The sequence below is a fragment of the Nylanderia fulva genome, unplaced genomic scaffold, assembly GCF_048542155.1.
Source record: "Nylanderia fulva isolate GAGA-0341 unplaced genomic scaffold, ASM4854215v1 Scaffold2, whole genome shotgun sequence".
NCBI classification, from domain to species: Eukaryota; Metazoa; Arthropoda; class Insecta; order Hymenoptera; family Formicidae; genus Nylanderia; species Nylanderia fulva.
Window position 1 is genome coordinate 332,193 of NW_028190263.1, and position 17,351 is coordinate 349,543.

At 32.4% G+C, this 17,351-nt stretch overlaps 1 protein-coding gene across 4 annotated transcripts in view; it reads right to left on the bottom strand.

Annotated features, from left to right (window-relative positions):
* Nrx-1 (neurexin 1) overlaps positions 1-17,351 on the bottom strand; it is a 240,332-nt gene that overhangs the window by 72,670 nt on the left and 150,311 nt on the right. For 2 of the 4 annotated variants that reach the window (XM_029321265.2, XM_029321264.2), the window contains exon 9: positions 9,390-9,464. The exons of 1 other annotated variant lie outside the window; for it this stretch is intronic. In XM_029321265.2, the coding sequence (XP_029177098.2) occupies positions 9,390-9,464 (75 nt within the window). The remainder of the gene's footprint in view (positions 1-9,389; positions 9,465-17,351) is intronic. One more of the 4 variants, XM_085482216.1, reaches the window with a different exon arrangement.

The following is a 17,351-nucleotide window of genomic DNA, read 5'->3' on the forward strand; positions in this document are numbered from 1 at the left end:
ATTGTGTAAAAAGTCATAATTAAATGATGCACCTTCGATGTACTTTACAAGAGATTTACAGCTTAAAAGAAACGTCGCGCAGAAACGAGCTGGTTTATTTTTCTTTCCTTTGTCTCTTAAACACCATGTGCTAATTAGGCCACTCATACAGATCATTCTTCGCGGAACAAAGGACGAGAAATATGTTCTGAACCGAAATAGAGAAATAAACAAAGCAGTCCGTCCGTCGTTGTTAATCAACGTCCGATGAAATAGTCGCAGCTCTTCCGTCGCTCTTTAAATGTCTTTTTATATTCTCGTTATTCGTATATTTAAATATGCGACGCGTTCATTTTAAAGCACAAAGCGTGACCCAAAATAAAGTACAACTAATCGACGTCTTTTTAATTCGCAATCTTTTTCTTTGACGATCTTCTTGACATATTATTCAGTAGAAAAATCTATGATTTTATAATACATACACAGAATATTCTGTACGTATCTACAGTACAGCTCGAAAAAAATGTGATCATTCTAGAGTACACGAACACTCTATATATAAAATTTCAACAAGAGGATACGAGAGCAAGAATAAATAATAATATTGTTGAGAGAGTTTTCGACCTGGCTTTCCATTAGAGAAATTAGCCCTTCATGAAACTCCAATTAGATTTTGTGCTTCCAGTGTGTGTATGAAATCCGTGTTTTCCCTGGACGCAAATTTTCTATTCGTAAAAAAGAATTCCAAATAGAGTGTTTTTAAAACAACATATATCTAACGCGATTCAAATGCGTTTTAATAATACTGATAAAAGAAAGTCACTCGTCGGTGGTTTCTTTGGCTTCTCTCCAATCGACTCTAGTATTAAAATACAAAATCTTTGAAAGTTCATCTCGAACACTATATATATGTACATCGCGACATGAACATTTCAACACACTTGAGATACCGAAAGTCCGCGAGATTGATACCACCCGCAGAGGCATCCACACAAACGGAAAAACTTTTTCCAATTTCACCTTTGGGAGCGAACCGTAACTCGCCACGAGACTCGAGACGGTTATCTTGAACCTGGAAACTTTTACCAAGAGACTAGAAAGAAAAGATTCTATATGCATGATTTTTCTCTGCGCAGAAATCCGACGCGAGAACACGTCCCGCGTAATTTTAGTTAAATACCAGGGTCTATTAACAAAGCATGTACCAAAGATCACTTATACATTTTTGATTTATTTTTCAAAATTTTTATAGGATTATTATTTTTTCTGATTATATATTATTAATGACAGATTTTTGCGATAGTATCCAAAAATAAATTTTGATAAATATTTTACGAGAAAAATATCGAAGAATTAAATTTAAATTTAATGTATTTGTAATGATTAATTGCAATCGTAGAAAGAGTATAACGAAAATAGTAAAAATTGGAAGATTTCATTGCAAAGAAATCTTTGATACACAGCAACTATAATAGTAGCAAAACTCTCGTATACGCTTCATGACACTCTTCCTAAATTTTTTCCCTTGAAGAATCGAAGGGATCGATCTCGAGTGTCTTCCTCTAGGTTGCCATATCTTCAGGGCCTTTCTTTTCGAATGTTTCTTACGTTCTTCTCTACTGGAGCAAATATCTTTCCGAACAACAATTCCCAAGAACGTGGTGAAGTACTTCTCGGCTTCTCTTGTTCATTGACTGGGACTTTTTCCGTTCTCACTTTCAACAAGTTTTTAAATAACACGCGTTATCGTTAAAAACGATTTTCAACCAAATCTTCCTTAAACTTCCTTATAATAAATAAATTTTGCGGAGCGATGAACCACGATTGTTTACAATATACATATATCGAATTAATATGGAGCGTTGTCCTGTTAAGTGCCAAAATGCTGTAATATTATGGGTAAAATAACATTATTTGCACAATATTTGCATAATTGTATATATATGTATATATAAATTATCGATTGTCCGATTAGCAGTTAAATATATTGATAGTAAACATCATTGCGAAATAATATCGGTATTCCGTAGAGATAAGCGATGTTTAAGTTTTAATCACATAAACTTTCAACAATATCTGAATAAATATTTCGACGATTTATTTGCATATCATACCCTGAATGTTTAACGTTTTCATTGTTTATTTTTCGAAAGGAATATCTCACATTTTTCGATAATCAATGCGTCAGTATAAAGTCATTTGTCGATGTTCATGTCATGAATATTGGATCGATTGCTAAAAATAGCACATGTACATGCACTCATACATACAAACACACACACGCACATCCATACACACACACACACACACACACACTCACACACACACGCACACTACATCGCGTTCATAGATGCGTGATCATCATTGATCTCGTTATATCTCGAAATTCTTCGAATTACGTGGAAACTGGAAATCTCTCGGATCCAACCAGCCGCGCCGAGAAATTCATCTCGCTAGTCCGCTGCACAAAGTGCGCTTCGTCGAGGATATTTCATCCTGAAACTGGCTACATTCCTCCATTCACCCTTCTGTCTGCACGCTACGCCTCGCCCTTTTCGCGAAACTCTCGACCGAGCAGACGATCAATTAGAAAAGTTAAATTACTTCCTGAAATAAATTATTTACTAATCCGCGGGAGACGTGCCTCTTCTTCTCTCCTTTCTTCCATTTTACGGACCACCAAACCTTCCGCATCTGTCAGCGAATATCAATTACGATTATGCGAGCTTAATACCAAATGTTCTATTGTACTGCCCTTACTACGCAAATTTTAGCTGTTTGAGGAAAACACTTCTCAATTCAGTATTAGGGAAATCATACAAGTTTAGATCGCAAAATTTAACAGCTTTATACGACAATATAACTTGGACAAATAATTTATAACAACATATATGATAATCTATATTAAACTTTTAATATAAATTTTGAAGCTGTTTTAATTTGATTTGACATATCGTTGTGGCTTTTAAAATGTACAAGTTTTAATATAGGATATATTTTCTAAAATATATACATATTCTTCTGAATATTTTAATGAAGTAGAATAAACTTGAAATAAATTTCTGAACGACATAAAGGATATTGATAATCGATATTGAAAAATAAAAAATACTTATTTTAAGGTGAAAGACAATATTAGCAGAATGTGACATTTTCACAATTCTTATTACATTTTCTCAACTTTTGTTGCATTTTGTCAAAGAAGATATTACGTTCTCTACATAGAGAATTTGTGAAAGAAAATTATTAATTCCATATACTATTAAAAAATTTATGAAAAATTAAATTTTATTTCATTAAATCTAGGTAGAGAGGAATTTTGTCGAGATTTTAAAATCTTTGTCAATATATTCATGCTCACAGTTCATTACTTAATTACAAGAATAATGATCTCCACCCTTGTTTCTAGTTAGGAGGGTCAAAGGGATAAAAAGCCCCAAGGATTAATAATAAAAAACGTCGAGCCTAGGAAGGTAAATAGACAACCTGTTGTACAGGCGGGTAGGTAGGTCGCGACCACGTGGGAGTACCTGCCAACCATCTGATTGCGTTACACGACCCGTGAGAATTTCCAGCGAATGGAAATGCGTCAACGTGGCGGCAATATCGGTAGCTATCGGATAGCATGTCTCCTTCTTGGCGAACCGATTCTGACGGATTAAGGTCGACCGGTGTACATATACGCGTTGGCTGGCTGATTAGTTTCCCCAACTACGTCAACGTGAATCCGCGACGGATAGCTGGCGTTCCCATCTAAACTAATCGTCGCGCTCGCCCGATTATATATATATATCGAGTTACTTCGTTCTGATCGTGAACGTCTTGAGCTGCGAAGTTAATTATACAAACTGTCAGACTAACTGAATATATACTCCTAACTGGATGTTAATTACATGTAATCTGTTCCAAAGACGTGTCATATATTCTTTTCAGAAAAATTCCACGATAGGACAATATTTCATTGTTCCGTTTATTTCGATGATTTATATAGAGGGTGTTTCAGAACTGGCGGAAAAGTTTTTAAAGGCAGATTCCTCGTGTCATTCGGAGACGATTTTTCCTCAGCGAAAATTTAGAGACACCAATAATTTTCGAATTATAAGCAGTTGAAAATAAAGATTTTTATTTTGAAAACTAAGCCTTGTGGAAATAAAAATTAATGAAACTACATTCTTCAGTTAATTTTAGGTAGAGTTTGTTTTAGTAGAATTTTAATATAAGGCTTAGTTATAAAGGTACATAATAGCAAAAATTGGAAACATGTTAAAAATAATGGCCTCCTTCAACATTTTCACCGAGGAAAAATCGTCTCTAAATGATACCAGGAATCTGACATTAATAACTTTTCCGTCAGTTCTGAAACACCCTGGATAACACAATTTCTTCACAAAGAATAACGAGAGACACGTGTTCAATGTAATTCTTTTTTCATAAAAAATAAATATTATTCCGCGGACTAGTAGTTTTCTTGGAGAAAAAGCAATCTAGATGTAGCTTGAAAAGCGCTTAATCGAAATGACATGTGCTGAATACAAGCAATAACAAATAATTTTTCTAAAAATGCTATTTTTGATTTACAATCGGCGGCTGAATTAACCGCTATTTTAAACATCGCATGTGACAGCCTTTGTACATATTAATTCGCGTCTGTGTTTGCCTGTCGCGCTTCGAGCAAAGCTATCCAGAGTTTAGAAACCGCAAGCTGCTTCCTGTGCAAGCTACTCCAAGCCTGATGCGCGGAGCGTTATAGCCCGGCTTACAACCGCAGTAACTGTGTCATGCTCCGTAACACAGTGGCTTTGTTAAAAGTCAAGTGTTCACGCGTACTCGGGGGCTCGTATCCCGCCTCAAAAGATCGATTAAATGATCTCTCACCTGCAAACTCCATCGATGATGAAGAGCAGATCCGTGCGAGCGATCAAGTATCCTGAAATACATCGTAGAAAACTCGAAAAGAATGGACGAAGGGAAAAACAAGGCGGGTTTCATAAAACTTTGGACAGGAATTTTTCGAGAAGTAAATTCGACAAGTAAATTTCCTCTGCTAAGTTAAAAGTTTACATAGAGCCCTGAATTATAGATTGCTTGAAGTGGACGTACATTGTTTGAAGATATAAATGTTGATGAGTCATGACGTTGAAATACATTTTTAATCAAGTTTAGAGACATTTCGATGTACGCAAAAGATCTTTTATAATTTAATAATAAGCATCATTATAAAAACTGAATCGATGATAACTACAATGTGGGGCGTTTTTATTATAATAATGTAATCAAAATTAGCTATTCAATGTAGAAATATCAAGAATGATTTTTACAAAAAATATGTGACATATATAGATCTGGTCTTTATATGCAAAAATTGTATTTAAATAGTTTTATCTATTTATATAATTATATTTTATTTTGAGTTATTTTTTTTAAACTATGACTTTTCAAAGCTACACAAAATATTCAAATTTTTCTAAATGAACATTCAGATCTTCCTTAATCTGATGAGAAGAAAGTAATTTACTTGTACGAGTACTAAGCAAATTTACATTTAAATGTTTGTTCTCCACTTTATTACATATATATATGATAATAGAGATTAAAGTATCTACATTTTAATGAGCAAAATATTAAAATAATAACTGGTTAATTTAGAATTATTTTTTTTTCTTAACATATCGAGATGTCTTTAAATTATTTTTAGTCTGAGTTTATTCAGTGTAGAAATATAATTGCAAGTAAAAATAGCGAGAAGAAAATTTGCCGAAATAAAAATGTTGGTCTAAAAGGTCTAATTTCAAGAAAAAAAGAGTTCGTTCGAAAAACCTAAAAGCATATTGATGAAACAAACGCGAAACATACGTCGTAAATTAAAACGAAACCTCGGAGGAAAGATAAAGGGTAGAAGATAAGTACTCTGGGGGGTTGTTGCCGGAATGAGGAGGGTAGGAGGGGGAGGTGAAGGAACTTTTGGCACGGAGTAATCGAGAAATATATATTCAAAGTTATTCCAAGTGTTTTCTTATCCAGAGCCCCACCGTGTTGCAGCTGCGCAAGAGTTACGATATTGGTATCGTGGTTAGGCGCGGTGTATAGATATATATATATATATATATATATATATATATATATATATATATATATATATATATGTGTCAAGGCTTAGTAGACGAGAATTTAGGACTATCTTATACTCGCGAAATAGTAGAAACAAAATAGAACGTGTACACGTATGTGTGTGTCAGGTATAGGTATTGTGTATGTTGGGTTTCATCTGTATCGCGTGAAACGACTGTGAGACGGGCTGGGATTGATTCTGAAATTGATTATTGATTATGGCATATTTCGAGCGATTTGAAACCTCTCTCTCTCTCTCTCTTTCTCTCTCTCTCTCTCTCTCTCTCTCACTCTCTCTCTCTCTTTCTCTCTTTTTCTCTGTTATTTTCTCCCTCTCTTATTCTCTCTCTCTCTCTCTCTCTTTCTTTTTTTTTCTTTCTTTTTGTTTATATGTCTTCGATGGATGTATCGATGCATCGATAACGTAACGCGCTTTTCCCATTGTTGCTAAGCAATGCTGAAACAGTGATTGTTAATACTGCAAACACAGTATTTGAATTATTTAGAAGCAGATTTAAAAATGTATTATATCGAAGATTTTTTTCAAGATCAATATTTAATTTTATTAATAACTATTTACGTAATAAATTTTTTTTTAATATTTTGTCTCATACCATGTGTTTGCATACATTTTTATTGAAACGTATTTATTAATTAAATTTTGATATTTATTAATTAAATTTTTTATAAGTGCAATAATCTTGTATGTTTGCAACTAATATTTTTGTGCATATTTTTTTTTATAGCATTATTATCATAAGCTTATATTCATTAATTTTTATTACGTTACAATGAAAATCGCATACACGATTATAAAATGTAACTGATGTATAGATAGTTTTTGTTTATAATTGTACTTGTTCAAGTACTTATATAAGTCTCTGAAGAAAAAAATAAAAAAAATTGTTTTTATTGTACATACACAGATATTTATACATATATATTATTATTAAATATAAGTAAAATATATATAATTATATATCACATTGTAATAATTATAAATATGATTAGTAAAAAATAATTAATAATCATGCGATTTAATTGCAAGCAAATGTTGTACAGTATGAAGCTTGTAATAACATATATAATATAGAGTTTTCTGTATTTTTTTTTAAATCTAATTTGAGTTATATATGTTACATAATACGATCGAAGCTATTTTGAAGCAAGCATTTTATGAATTTTTTGATATACGATATAAGAATGTTTCACAATTAAAAAAATATAGATATTTTCTTAAAAGAAGAAATCTTTCATTGATTAACAATAAGAGGTTCGTGACATCTCAATAAAAATGATAAAACACTTGATTTCATTAAATCTGCTTCTTGGTACATGTTTCTCTTGAAACAAATATGTTTCAGCATAACTAGTAACAGTGGGTCCAATCGGCGTCGATCTGCTCTTTCGTCCTGAAAATACAATTAGACGTAATTTTTGGCGTCACATGCAGGCGGGTGCATTTCGTTCGTTCTCCTTTCCTCATGCAGCTTGGTGCTCGAGCTAAAGGCAATTGTCAGACGCTCATTGATCATTCATTCCGTGAGGCAGAGAGGATGATTTGATGAAATGATCGCTATTAACGATCAATTAAAACCAAGAAGCACAACGAGCTTCAATCTGCCAAAAATTAAAGTATTCGCCGAGAGAAATTATTTTATTTCATTAATCGCGCTCACAGTCATTTCGAAGTAAACAAATTAAATAGATTGTCCGAGTCAAAATTAATAATAAACTTTAATAAACTTGCGTGAGTTTCTTTTGTTATTTTTTTGTAAATAAGATGAATGCAGTAATAGTCAATTATCTTTGGCTGTTAAAAAAATAATAGAGTTTTTGATGGAATAATAAAAATTGATTTTGATTTAAGTCTGAATCTCTCTTATATTAAATATTTTACAATAATAAAGATATATATTGAATCGCGACGATGATAGAGATGATGATAGTGAGAGGAGCGTAGATTATTGCGTGCATGTGCCATGATCAGTGGTGTACCTAGAGCTAGCTTAAGTGTCGTGTGCGTATATATTATTCACGCTTGAACTATGTACATATTGTGATTCATCTCCTAACCATTCGCAAGAAAGCACTTATAGAAAGAATTATAGATACAATTATTGACGAGGATAAACGCTTGGTAAATTACGCTGTCAATTAATTCAAAAATCAAGTTCTTTTCTTTTATTCTTCTTCTGTAAATTCAGATTTGTTTTTCAGAAGTAATTGTGTAATAATGTCAAATGAAAAAAATTTATATTTTATATGGAAATTTTTTAAAATTATTATTTAGAGATAAATTGCCTATCAAATATCTTAGACAATAGATATAATATATATAATAGCGCGATTCTTTAGACATTAAAATTTTTCTCTCCGTTGGTTATGAAGATTTTTACATATTCAGCAAAAAGTTTCATGTCAATAATTCTTTCTACAAGCTACATGTCTTTTCGATAGAGGAATAAAAAGAAGAGTAGAAAGAAATAATAAAGTTGGACGTAGAAAGAGGATAAGAGTCATAAATAGATGCATATATATATATATATATATATATATATATATATATATGTATTCAAATATTGGAACATTCGATCGTTCGAATATATTATACATGACTTCTTCACATATATTATACGTGCATGTATTTGCAATAAATTCACAACATTTCTATATTTAAATTTATTCACTTAATATTTTGTGAATGCAATAATTGCAATAATATATTAAGAATGTTTAAACATAAATCATTATTTTTAGACTGCGCAGTTATGATATATAAGTTTTCTTTATAAAGGAAACATCATTATCGTTACAAGAAACAATTAAGTTGGAAAGCAAGTTAATGCTCGTTTAAACAATAGTTTTATTTATGAATTAACATGCATAATAACAAAAGAAAAGTAATTTTATTATCAAAATGATCATAATATATTCGAACACACATATATTTATCTTAAAAGAAAAATCTCATAATATCTGAAAATTTTGATCTTTCGTTATTCCAATATCATCCGTTTTAAAGACTGATTAAAGAAAATTAAAAAGAAAAGGAAAAAAATAAAAAGAAAAAATTAAGAAGAAATGAAGAGAAGATAAAGAGAAGAAGAAGAAGAAGAAAAAGAAAGTGCTCTGGTGATAATTCCTCTCTAAGAAGCTAATTTTTCGCGTGAAAGTTAGCCAATTAGGTATATACAGGTGCGTGTCCGGGCCAATCAAATGAGAGCTCGCGAGCTGAGCTCTCAGCTTCATCTCTTTCACTTGCTGATTTTTTTTTTCAAGCTTGTGATACTGAGGCTTACCAGGTGGGACTCTGGGCTGGTGAAGGTGACCACAAGGCCGTGGAGTCGCCTCATGTTTATCGTCGTTCCGGCCTTCTTTATAATGGTAGTCCAACAGCATGCGTTGGCCCAAGTTCGACCACGTGTGGGCGCACGAGGGTCAGCAACATTGAGAATTGATTTTAGAATGATCGGCGTCGCACGATTGCGCGACTTATTTACTCATTGGTGCTTTTTTCTTGTCTTGGTGCCAGTTTTATCTCAGAAAAGTACTAATTGCTCTTATTTATATATATACGCATAATAACATTCATCTCTCAGCATATGGATCCAACCAAAATAGAAAATATGTATTTTACCTATATAGTTACATACAGTATTTTCAAAATCAGTCGGCATCTTTGATTCATTTTGTAATGATTATTATCGTTGTTTGTGCTAAAAAAAAGATTTTACTTGATAAAGTAACATGCAATGTATTTAACATTAATGTATAATAAAACGTCATGAGAGAGTGATTACATCTTGCAAATTGAAAATTTGGATTTTCTTATTTTTTGTTTGCATCGTAACATTAGTTTAATGACGCGAGAAAGTTGCCAAATCGAAGAATTTATTTTGGCACGAACAACGTTTTCAATATTCGTTCTTTTCTACCAAATTTGTCTCTCGCCACATTTCGATGAATTTCTCGCACGCTATTCGTTTTTCGACACGGGGAAGGAAATCAGGACGCGTGATAGACAGCGCGACATTGACAATCGATTTCGGAAATTCATTTCCACCTAGACTTATGAGAGATCCTCGTAATTTCCTACCAGCTTTCGTATACTCGTACGAGGAATTGATTTTCGAGCCTCTGCGTTTTGACGCGAGATATTATCTTCTAGGTGTTATTTCAAGTCCAAATGCGCAATTCAAATGAGGACTACAGATAAAAAAGATGGTCGTTTAACATTTTTATTTTCACCTAAAACTTTCAACATTAACTTTTTACTTTGCGCAGAGCTAAATGCTAAATTCGTTGATTGCCAAGTTGTTGCGAACGAATAAATTGCGGACGAGACAATAAAGTTTCATTCACGGGAGGTAAAAGTAAGTACGACTTTTAACAGTAGTTTAAGAACGTTCGTTGTCGAGCACATCCCTGGCGGATAAATCCTTAGAGGTACCTCGTAGCGTAACTTTCGTTCGCTAGGCTAGGTAGGATTGACTCTTCTTTTCCATTAAAGAAATATGTATACCATGAGATTTCAGCAGAAATTTTATCATCATTTTCAACTCCATTTATTATATGTGTGTATTTAATAAATATTTGATTTAAAACATTTTTAAAAAATAAAATCCATACGAAGATATTCGTAAAAAATAGATTAACTCTCTTACATAAAAAATAATATATTTCAAATCATCAAATTTCGACAAATATTATGCATTCATAGGTGACAAATAAAATATAAAAATATGTAAAAGATCATGCAAGGAAAAATTGAGTTTCTTTATTAACTTTTTCATAATATTGTTGAAATATCAGGAGGAAAGGTATCGGATCACATAAAGAACGTTTAGCAAAATATTTTGACTCACAAGTATGGCCCAAGCACTTGGGTCTTTTTTAAACAATCCTTCATAAGAACTAACGCAAGCGCAACGAACCGTCTCCGGAACGAAACGAGTATAAGGCGCATCGTTAAACACGTCGCGGGATATAATGCGTCACTTTAAGACGAGAATTATCTTTCGAGCGGTATAACGAGAGGAGTAAGTCGCTGAAGTCTCCGTAGCAAGAGGGTTCGTGTCGGCACATCGTGCCCGAGCATTAAGGCGCTTGTCATAAATATGAGGAGACACGCGTTCGTCTTGAATACCCGTAAAACTTTCAACGAGCCGCAGAGTTCGCACACAAAATAAGAACATTGCGATAGTTAGGCGAGCGTAAGTAAATTCACCGACAAGAAGCAAACGATATAATGCTTAATTTTAAATAAGAGAATGAGAGCACAATATACAAAAATTCAATACAAGTTACAGGTGTGAAGATCATATAATGAAAATTGCTGTAAATATACAACGATATTAAGTTTTTCGAAGTCAAAGAACGAAATCGCATCAAGGGCGACGACAAATCTCACTTCCTGAAGTATATAAACTGACGGAAATATTATTGGAGCCGTCCCCGGAATGGGATCTAAGTACACGAGAAATACCTTTGGTATACCACGATAGAATAAAATCCACCTGTGCTAGGATTTAATATCGCGGCCATCTCTCGTCGAGACGCTTTCGAGACGTCACGTAAGCTCGAGCTACTCGAGGCTTAGCGATTTCGTGACAGATTATGTCGGATTATTCGATGAGCACGCACACGAATATAAGAAAATATACCTGGGAGGATCCGTGACGACTTAACCCAGATACCAACCAATTTTGTGTGTCTAGAAAATTCCGTTGCGCAAATTCCCTTTCGGTCGTCAGTCTTCCGTTTCTTTCTACGAAGATCCGTACATTTGACAGATTACAAATGTGTCAAGTAGCAGAATATACGTGTTACCAATTTCTCGGTTTAAATTAAATATAAACTGCTTTAATATAATTGCGCGCCTCAAACTTTTTATTTTATATATACCGCAAAATTTCAAACTTTTATATTAATATAAATTAATATATATAATTAGTATAATTTAACGTATAATTGACAGTTTTTATTTTATCGCGAAATTTCAAACTTGGCCGAGGTTAAGAAATTAACCGCGAAATGTTTAATTACACCAAGGAACGAACGAGAGTGATCGATAAATGTGGTTTGTGTGCGAGTAGTTAGTTTCTTTTGCAAGTTTTATTGTATTCTTCACAAGACATTTCTCTATAGTGCGCTATTAATAAAAGTATTTAGAAAGTAGCGAGTCATATAATTATATTCGCGAGATATTAACTAAAAAAGAAAAAAGAAAATATTAACTAAGATTTCCAAGTTTCTCTTTTAGCTATTATAATTTGACTGTCTAACTTATATGTCGAAATCTTTAATTTAAAGAGCTTGTTTCCAAATCGTTCTAAAATAAAATTAATTAAAATAAAAATAGAAGTTATGCTATATACAAAGCTTTTTAATAACAATATATAAATACATAATCTTCACGTTGAAATAAGCGTTTCAATTTCTATATCGGATACTATTAATTCGGGCAATTAATTTCGCTTGTTGATACATCTGAATGAAGTTTCACGAAGCATTCGACAGTGCCGCGAAACTTAGTCACTATAGAAATTAATTATTATACTCCCTGTAAACATTACACTCGCGTTTATTAATTCTTGGAACTCGGTCGTTTCGCAGAGAAGTTCACTCGGTTAATTAAACTAGCACCGAAAACGGCTGTCGCGTTAATTAAAAGACGGAAGGGCGTCTTACAACCGTCTCGATTGCTCGCACTACGAAGAGGAAAGGACGGTACTTGGCTGTGAGAGTACTTGAAGGAAGATCAAGTCACTTCACGGCACGAATTGGAGTGTAAGAAACGAATGGAACATCGATTTCGAAACATTTTTAGCATCATGTCTCAATGAAAGCAAGAGAAATATTATAGTATAGAAATATTATAAAATAATATAAAATAATAACTTATGCTTACGAATATACTTTTGTGAATCATTATGAACAATATAGAGTTAGGGCATTTCTTCTCGCTCTCTTCATTTTTCTCTGTTTTTTCTGTTCTTTATATCTAGCAAAATATTATTAAATCTTTGAATTTGCTGTCTATTAACTTCAACTTTTTTCTTGTCAAAAGCTAACAGAGTACTTCTTCATTAATATTTTAATAGATATTGAGACTGGTTTGGAAATAATTATTTTAAATTGTCTTATTGTATAAAAATTTTTTGTAATACAAATATTATATTTAACATATATATACACATATGTTTCCATCTGTAATATTACTCACTATGTATATTACTTTTATAGGTTTTTTTATTTTTTAAGAAAATATGGTGAAATTTAAACAATTTATGAGTTATAAGAAAATAAAAATAAAAAATTTTAAATAAGCAATATTTTACGATTAAAATAAATTAAAAAAAAATATATAACAATTTTATTTCTACTTTAATATCAAATAGACTTCAAGAATATTTAATGTTAAAAATAAAAAAAAATCGTGAAAAAGCATAACTTACAATTAGTCTAATTAAAGTTTTTCTAAGGAAAAATTAGTCAAAGAACATAGCTCCTAAAGCTTAGTGACCTATTTTAAAGTCATCCTTATATATAATAAGATTTATTTGGCAAAATTACTCTTCTCCTTATTCAGTCTTAAATTAAAGATTTAATAAAGATTCAAGGAAAAAATAATTTCAAGTTTCTTCATATAATAATGATTTAGAAAGAAGAAAAGAATATTGATGAGTTTCCATAAAAACTGTTATGTTCTTTCCTATTATTTATAACGGTTCATTTTTATAGAAAACTTATACTAAATTTTATACGTTTATTACATTTTATACATTTATTTTATTCGTTTTATCGGAACATTTTCTGCTATAAGTTTTGATGGAAAGAGAAGAGATTTCACTCGTATTGATTAATAATGCATCAAAATCTCGCCGATTCGTTGATCAGGTGCGAACTCATAATTTTACTGAAAATCGTTAAATCCGCTCAAGCTGCGCGCGAAATTTACGGGTGCGGGCTGGATTTACCTTCTAGCGGAATCGTGACCCGTAATTCTCGATCACGCGTGTCGTGAGGTAACGATCGAAGTAAACCATCAGTGCACACGACATAACTATTTAAAAAAAGGAGCATGATCCGTGAGAATGTAGCGGTTTATTTAGATCTCGATTGATTCGCACTCGTAGATTCTTTTTGATGAATCAACTTATTTTTTCTTAATAAATAATAATTATTCTAATGTACGCTGTTCTTAAGATTAATCCAAATATGTCTGCTCGTATATTTTTTTTTCATTTGGAAAGGAATTTCTCACTTAAGAAAATATAAAAAAATTAATATAATTTGTAACAGCTTTTTAGAAAATTTTAATCTATAAATAAAAATGATTAAATATTATAATATTTAATAATTTATGTTATAAATCTTTTCACAAATATAATTCTAGTATAGAACTTATTTTAGCTCTTATTGCCTTTTAATTTATAGATTATAAAAAAATTGTTTGTTTAAAAATTTTTATCTAATAAATAGCGTGTGTATAATTACTGAGTTTGCCGACATGCGTTGTATTTTTAAAATAAATCATCAAATTTTTTAATTGTAGTTCCGTCGTTTTGAAGGCCTTGACACGTAGCAAAAATAAAATCAACTTACATTGGGGAATCTGCGAATAAGAGAAAGGACAAATGCGTGAAACTAAAGAGGGAGAGAGAGAGAGAAAAAAGGAAAAAGAGAGAAATCAGGGTTGCAAGCGAGCAGTATATCCGCGCTATTCTTTCCGACACTTTTCCCAGATGCAACCCAGTCGCGCGCTTTCTCGTCCATTTATCCTCGCGGTGCACTTCGCACCCAGTCCCGACAATGTTTTATTTAGCAGGGACGTATATTTTCCGGCCGGCTGAGATTCGTCGTCTATCCGGGCGAAAATGTTTGGAAAGAGCGAAGGAAAGAAAGGAGAGAAAAAGGGATACACAATGTGGAGCGAGGCCGAAGGGCTAATCTCGTTGAATAACGACGACGCAAAGTTATATGCTCGATTCCCTGCGACTCACGATAGAAATAATATCATAAATCGCCGAGTGTGAAACCGAGTGTGCACAAGGATCGTCACTTCCTTGCGCAAAAAAAAAAAAAAGGATCATAAATACTTGTTCAATTTCTTCGCGCAGCGGGAACGAAAAGGACGAGATCCTTGATGGCCGTGCGGGTTGATCTCGTCTGGATTAACGACCCGTTAGAGCGAAAACTGCTAAGGATCGGAAGGAAGTCAACGCGATTCTATGTGAAATATTCTGGGACCATCTCGGTCAGATATGGGTGGATATCTTGGAAAACGGTTCACGGACCATAAGAATTTTATGTGAGATGTGCTTGATGAAAAATATCGTTCTTTACGACGTAAGGGATTAATGAAGGATAAAAAGAAATAAGAATTTAATCGCGCAACATTTTCCGATGAAAGATCATAATTTCGCTCTTGGAATGTAAACTCACGTTATTTTGTTTCGAATCGACGACACGAGAAACATATTTCTGTCGCATTTGTTAAAGTCATTCGAGACTCGTTAGCTTTCTATCCAACCGTTTACCGGAGGAGGTTGAATAGGATTGAATCGTTCTCGAGTTAGTCGGGGGTGAGGAAGCCGGGGATTGTGCTGAGGAACAAGCGTGAATCCGAGAAAGGGGATTCGCGGTAATTCGCGCGTCTTTGCCTAATTGGATTACCGGAAATTCCGGTGTTTTGCTTATAAAGGCATACCGTGCATTCTCGGTCGGCCAAGCATTTCCGGTGTTCTTACCAGCTCGGGCGCTCGATTTTTATCGTGCCGTTTCATCTCACCGCACTGTTTTGCGGGACAATTCTTATTATTCAATTGTATTTTGCGGCGAAGTAAACGAAAAACGAGATTGGAACGATGAAATTCAATTTAATTCGACCATTTCGCACAACCGGTATTTCCATATATCTTTTTTTTTTTTTTTTTTTTTTTGCCAAGCGCGAAACAATTTCATTATATTGACACTACATATTTTTTCCTGTCTGCAATACTATAAGTAATGTTATTATATTATTGGATTATTTTATATCTCGCAAAATATCTCTTCCTCATTTTTTCCATTCTTTTTATTTTATTTATACATTATCAATAATTTATATTTTATGACGTGTATTATTTATCATGAAGAAACGGAAAGATTATATTCTATTATTTCATAATTTAATGAAACTGTTATTTTTCTATTCAATAATAAAAATACATTTTAAATATAGGTTATTAAAAATAATTGTCAAATAATATTTTAAATTTTTATGAAGCTATTAAATAAAAATTATTGAAACATATTAGGAAATATTCAATTGGTTATGAGATTTTAAAAGAATTATCAGAAATTCTTATCTCTCTGAAATATATAATATTTGAAATATTTTCGAAGATTTTAAACATATTATTTTAATATAATTATTTCAAATATTCTATTTAATAAGAAAAATAATTTGAAAAATGATGAAGCAAATACGCATTTTTCAAAAATAATCATTGTCTCTCAGGACCTCACAGTAGTGAGTACGAGCTTAGTAAACCCGAGATACTCGAATTATCTTCGATTTTGTAACTCGACTATTTAAAGTCTTTTGGGAATCTAAATGGGAGATATAATAACAGTAACTAACAGTCGATACTTATATTTAAAATATTTAAAAATGTAGTATATTCTGAAGCAGTTGAATAGATAATTTATATACATACAATTAAAAAAAATAGCTTATATAAATTACTTCTGACTTTTAGTACCTTATATAATATAGAAATAATTTATTATATTTTATTTTATATCATAATATTTTATTGTTCTCTGCTTCACCTCTCGATGCATTCGTGAATTATTAAATCGTGGACATTTCTGAAGAATAATTCTACCGCGGCTATCCCGAACATTTTACATTTATAACGCGCACCGCAGGTAACTATATAATGTCGCGGAAGTCGCGGCGAAAACGACTGCAAGCTGGTTAATAATATGTCGCCCAGCTCGACGGTAGTTTCACGAGTTTTCTACTTTAACTTTGTGCTAATGGCCCCTGCTCTGTTGGTGCCGTGGCTACGGTAAATAAGCGAATCGGGACGTCCAGCTTTCGACTTTCTTGCGACAACGAATTTTCATGATCTATGTAAATGCGCAGAGCAAGCATTTTGATACATAAAACTCCACTCTACGTTTTTTCAATGAATTTTTTAATTAATCAACATTTAACATGTATGTACACATTCCATGTAATTTAAACTAATAATATACACTCATAAAAT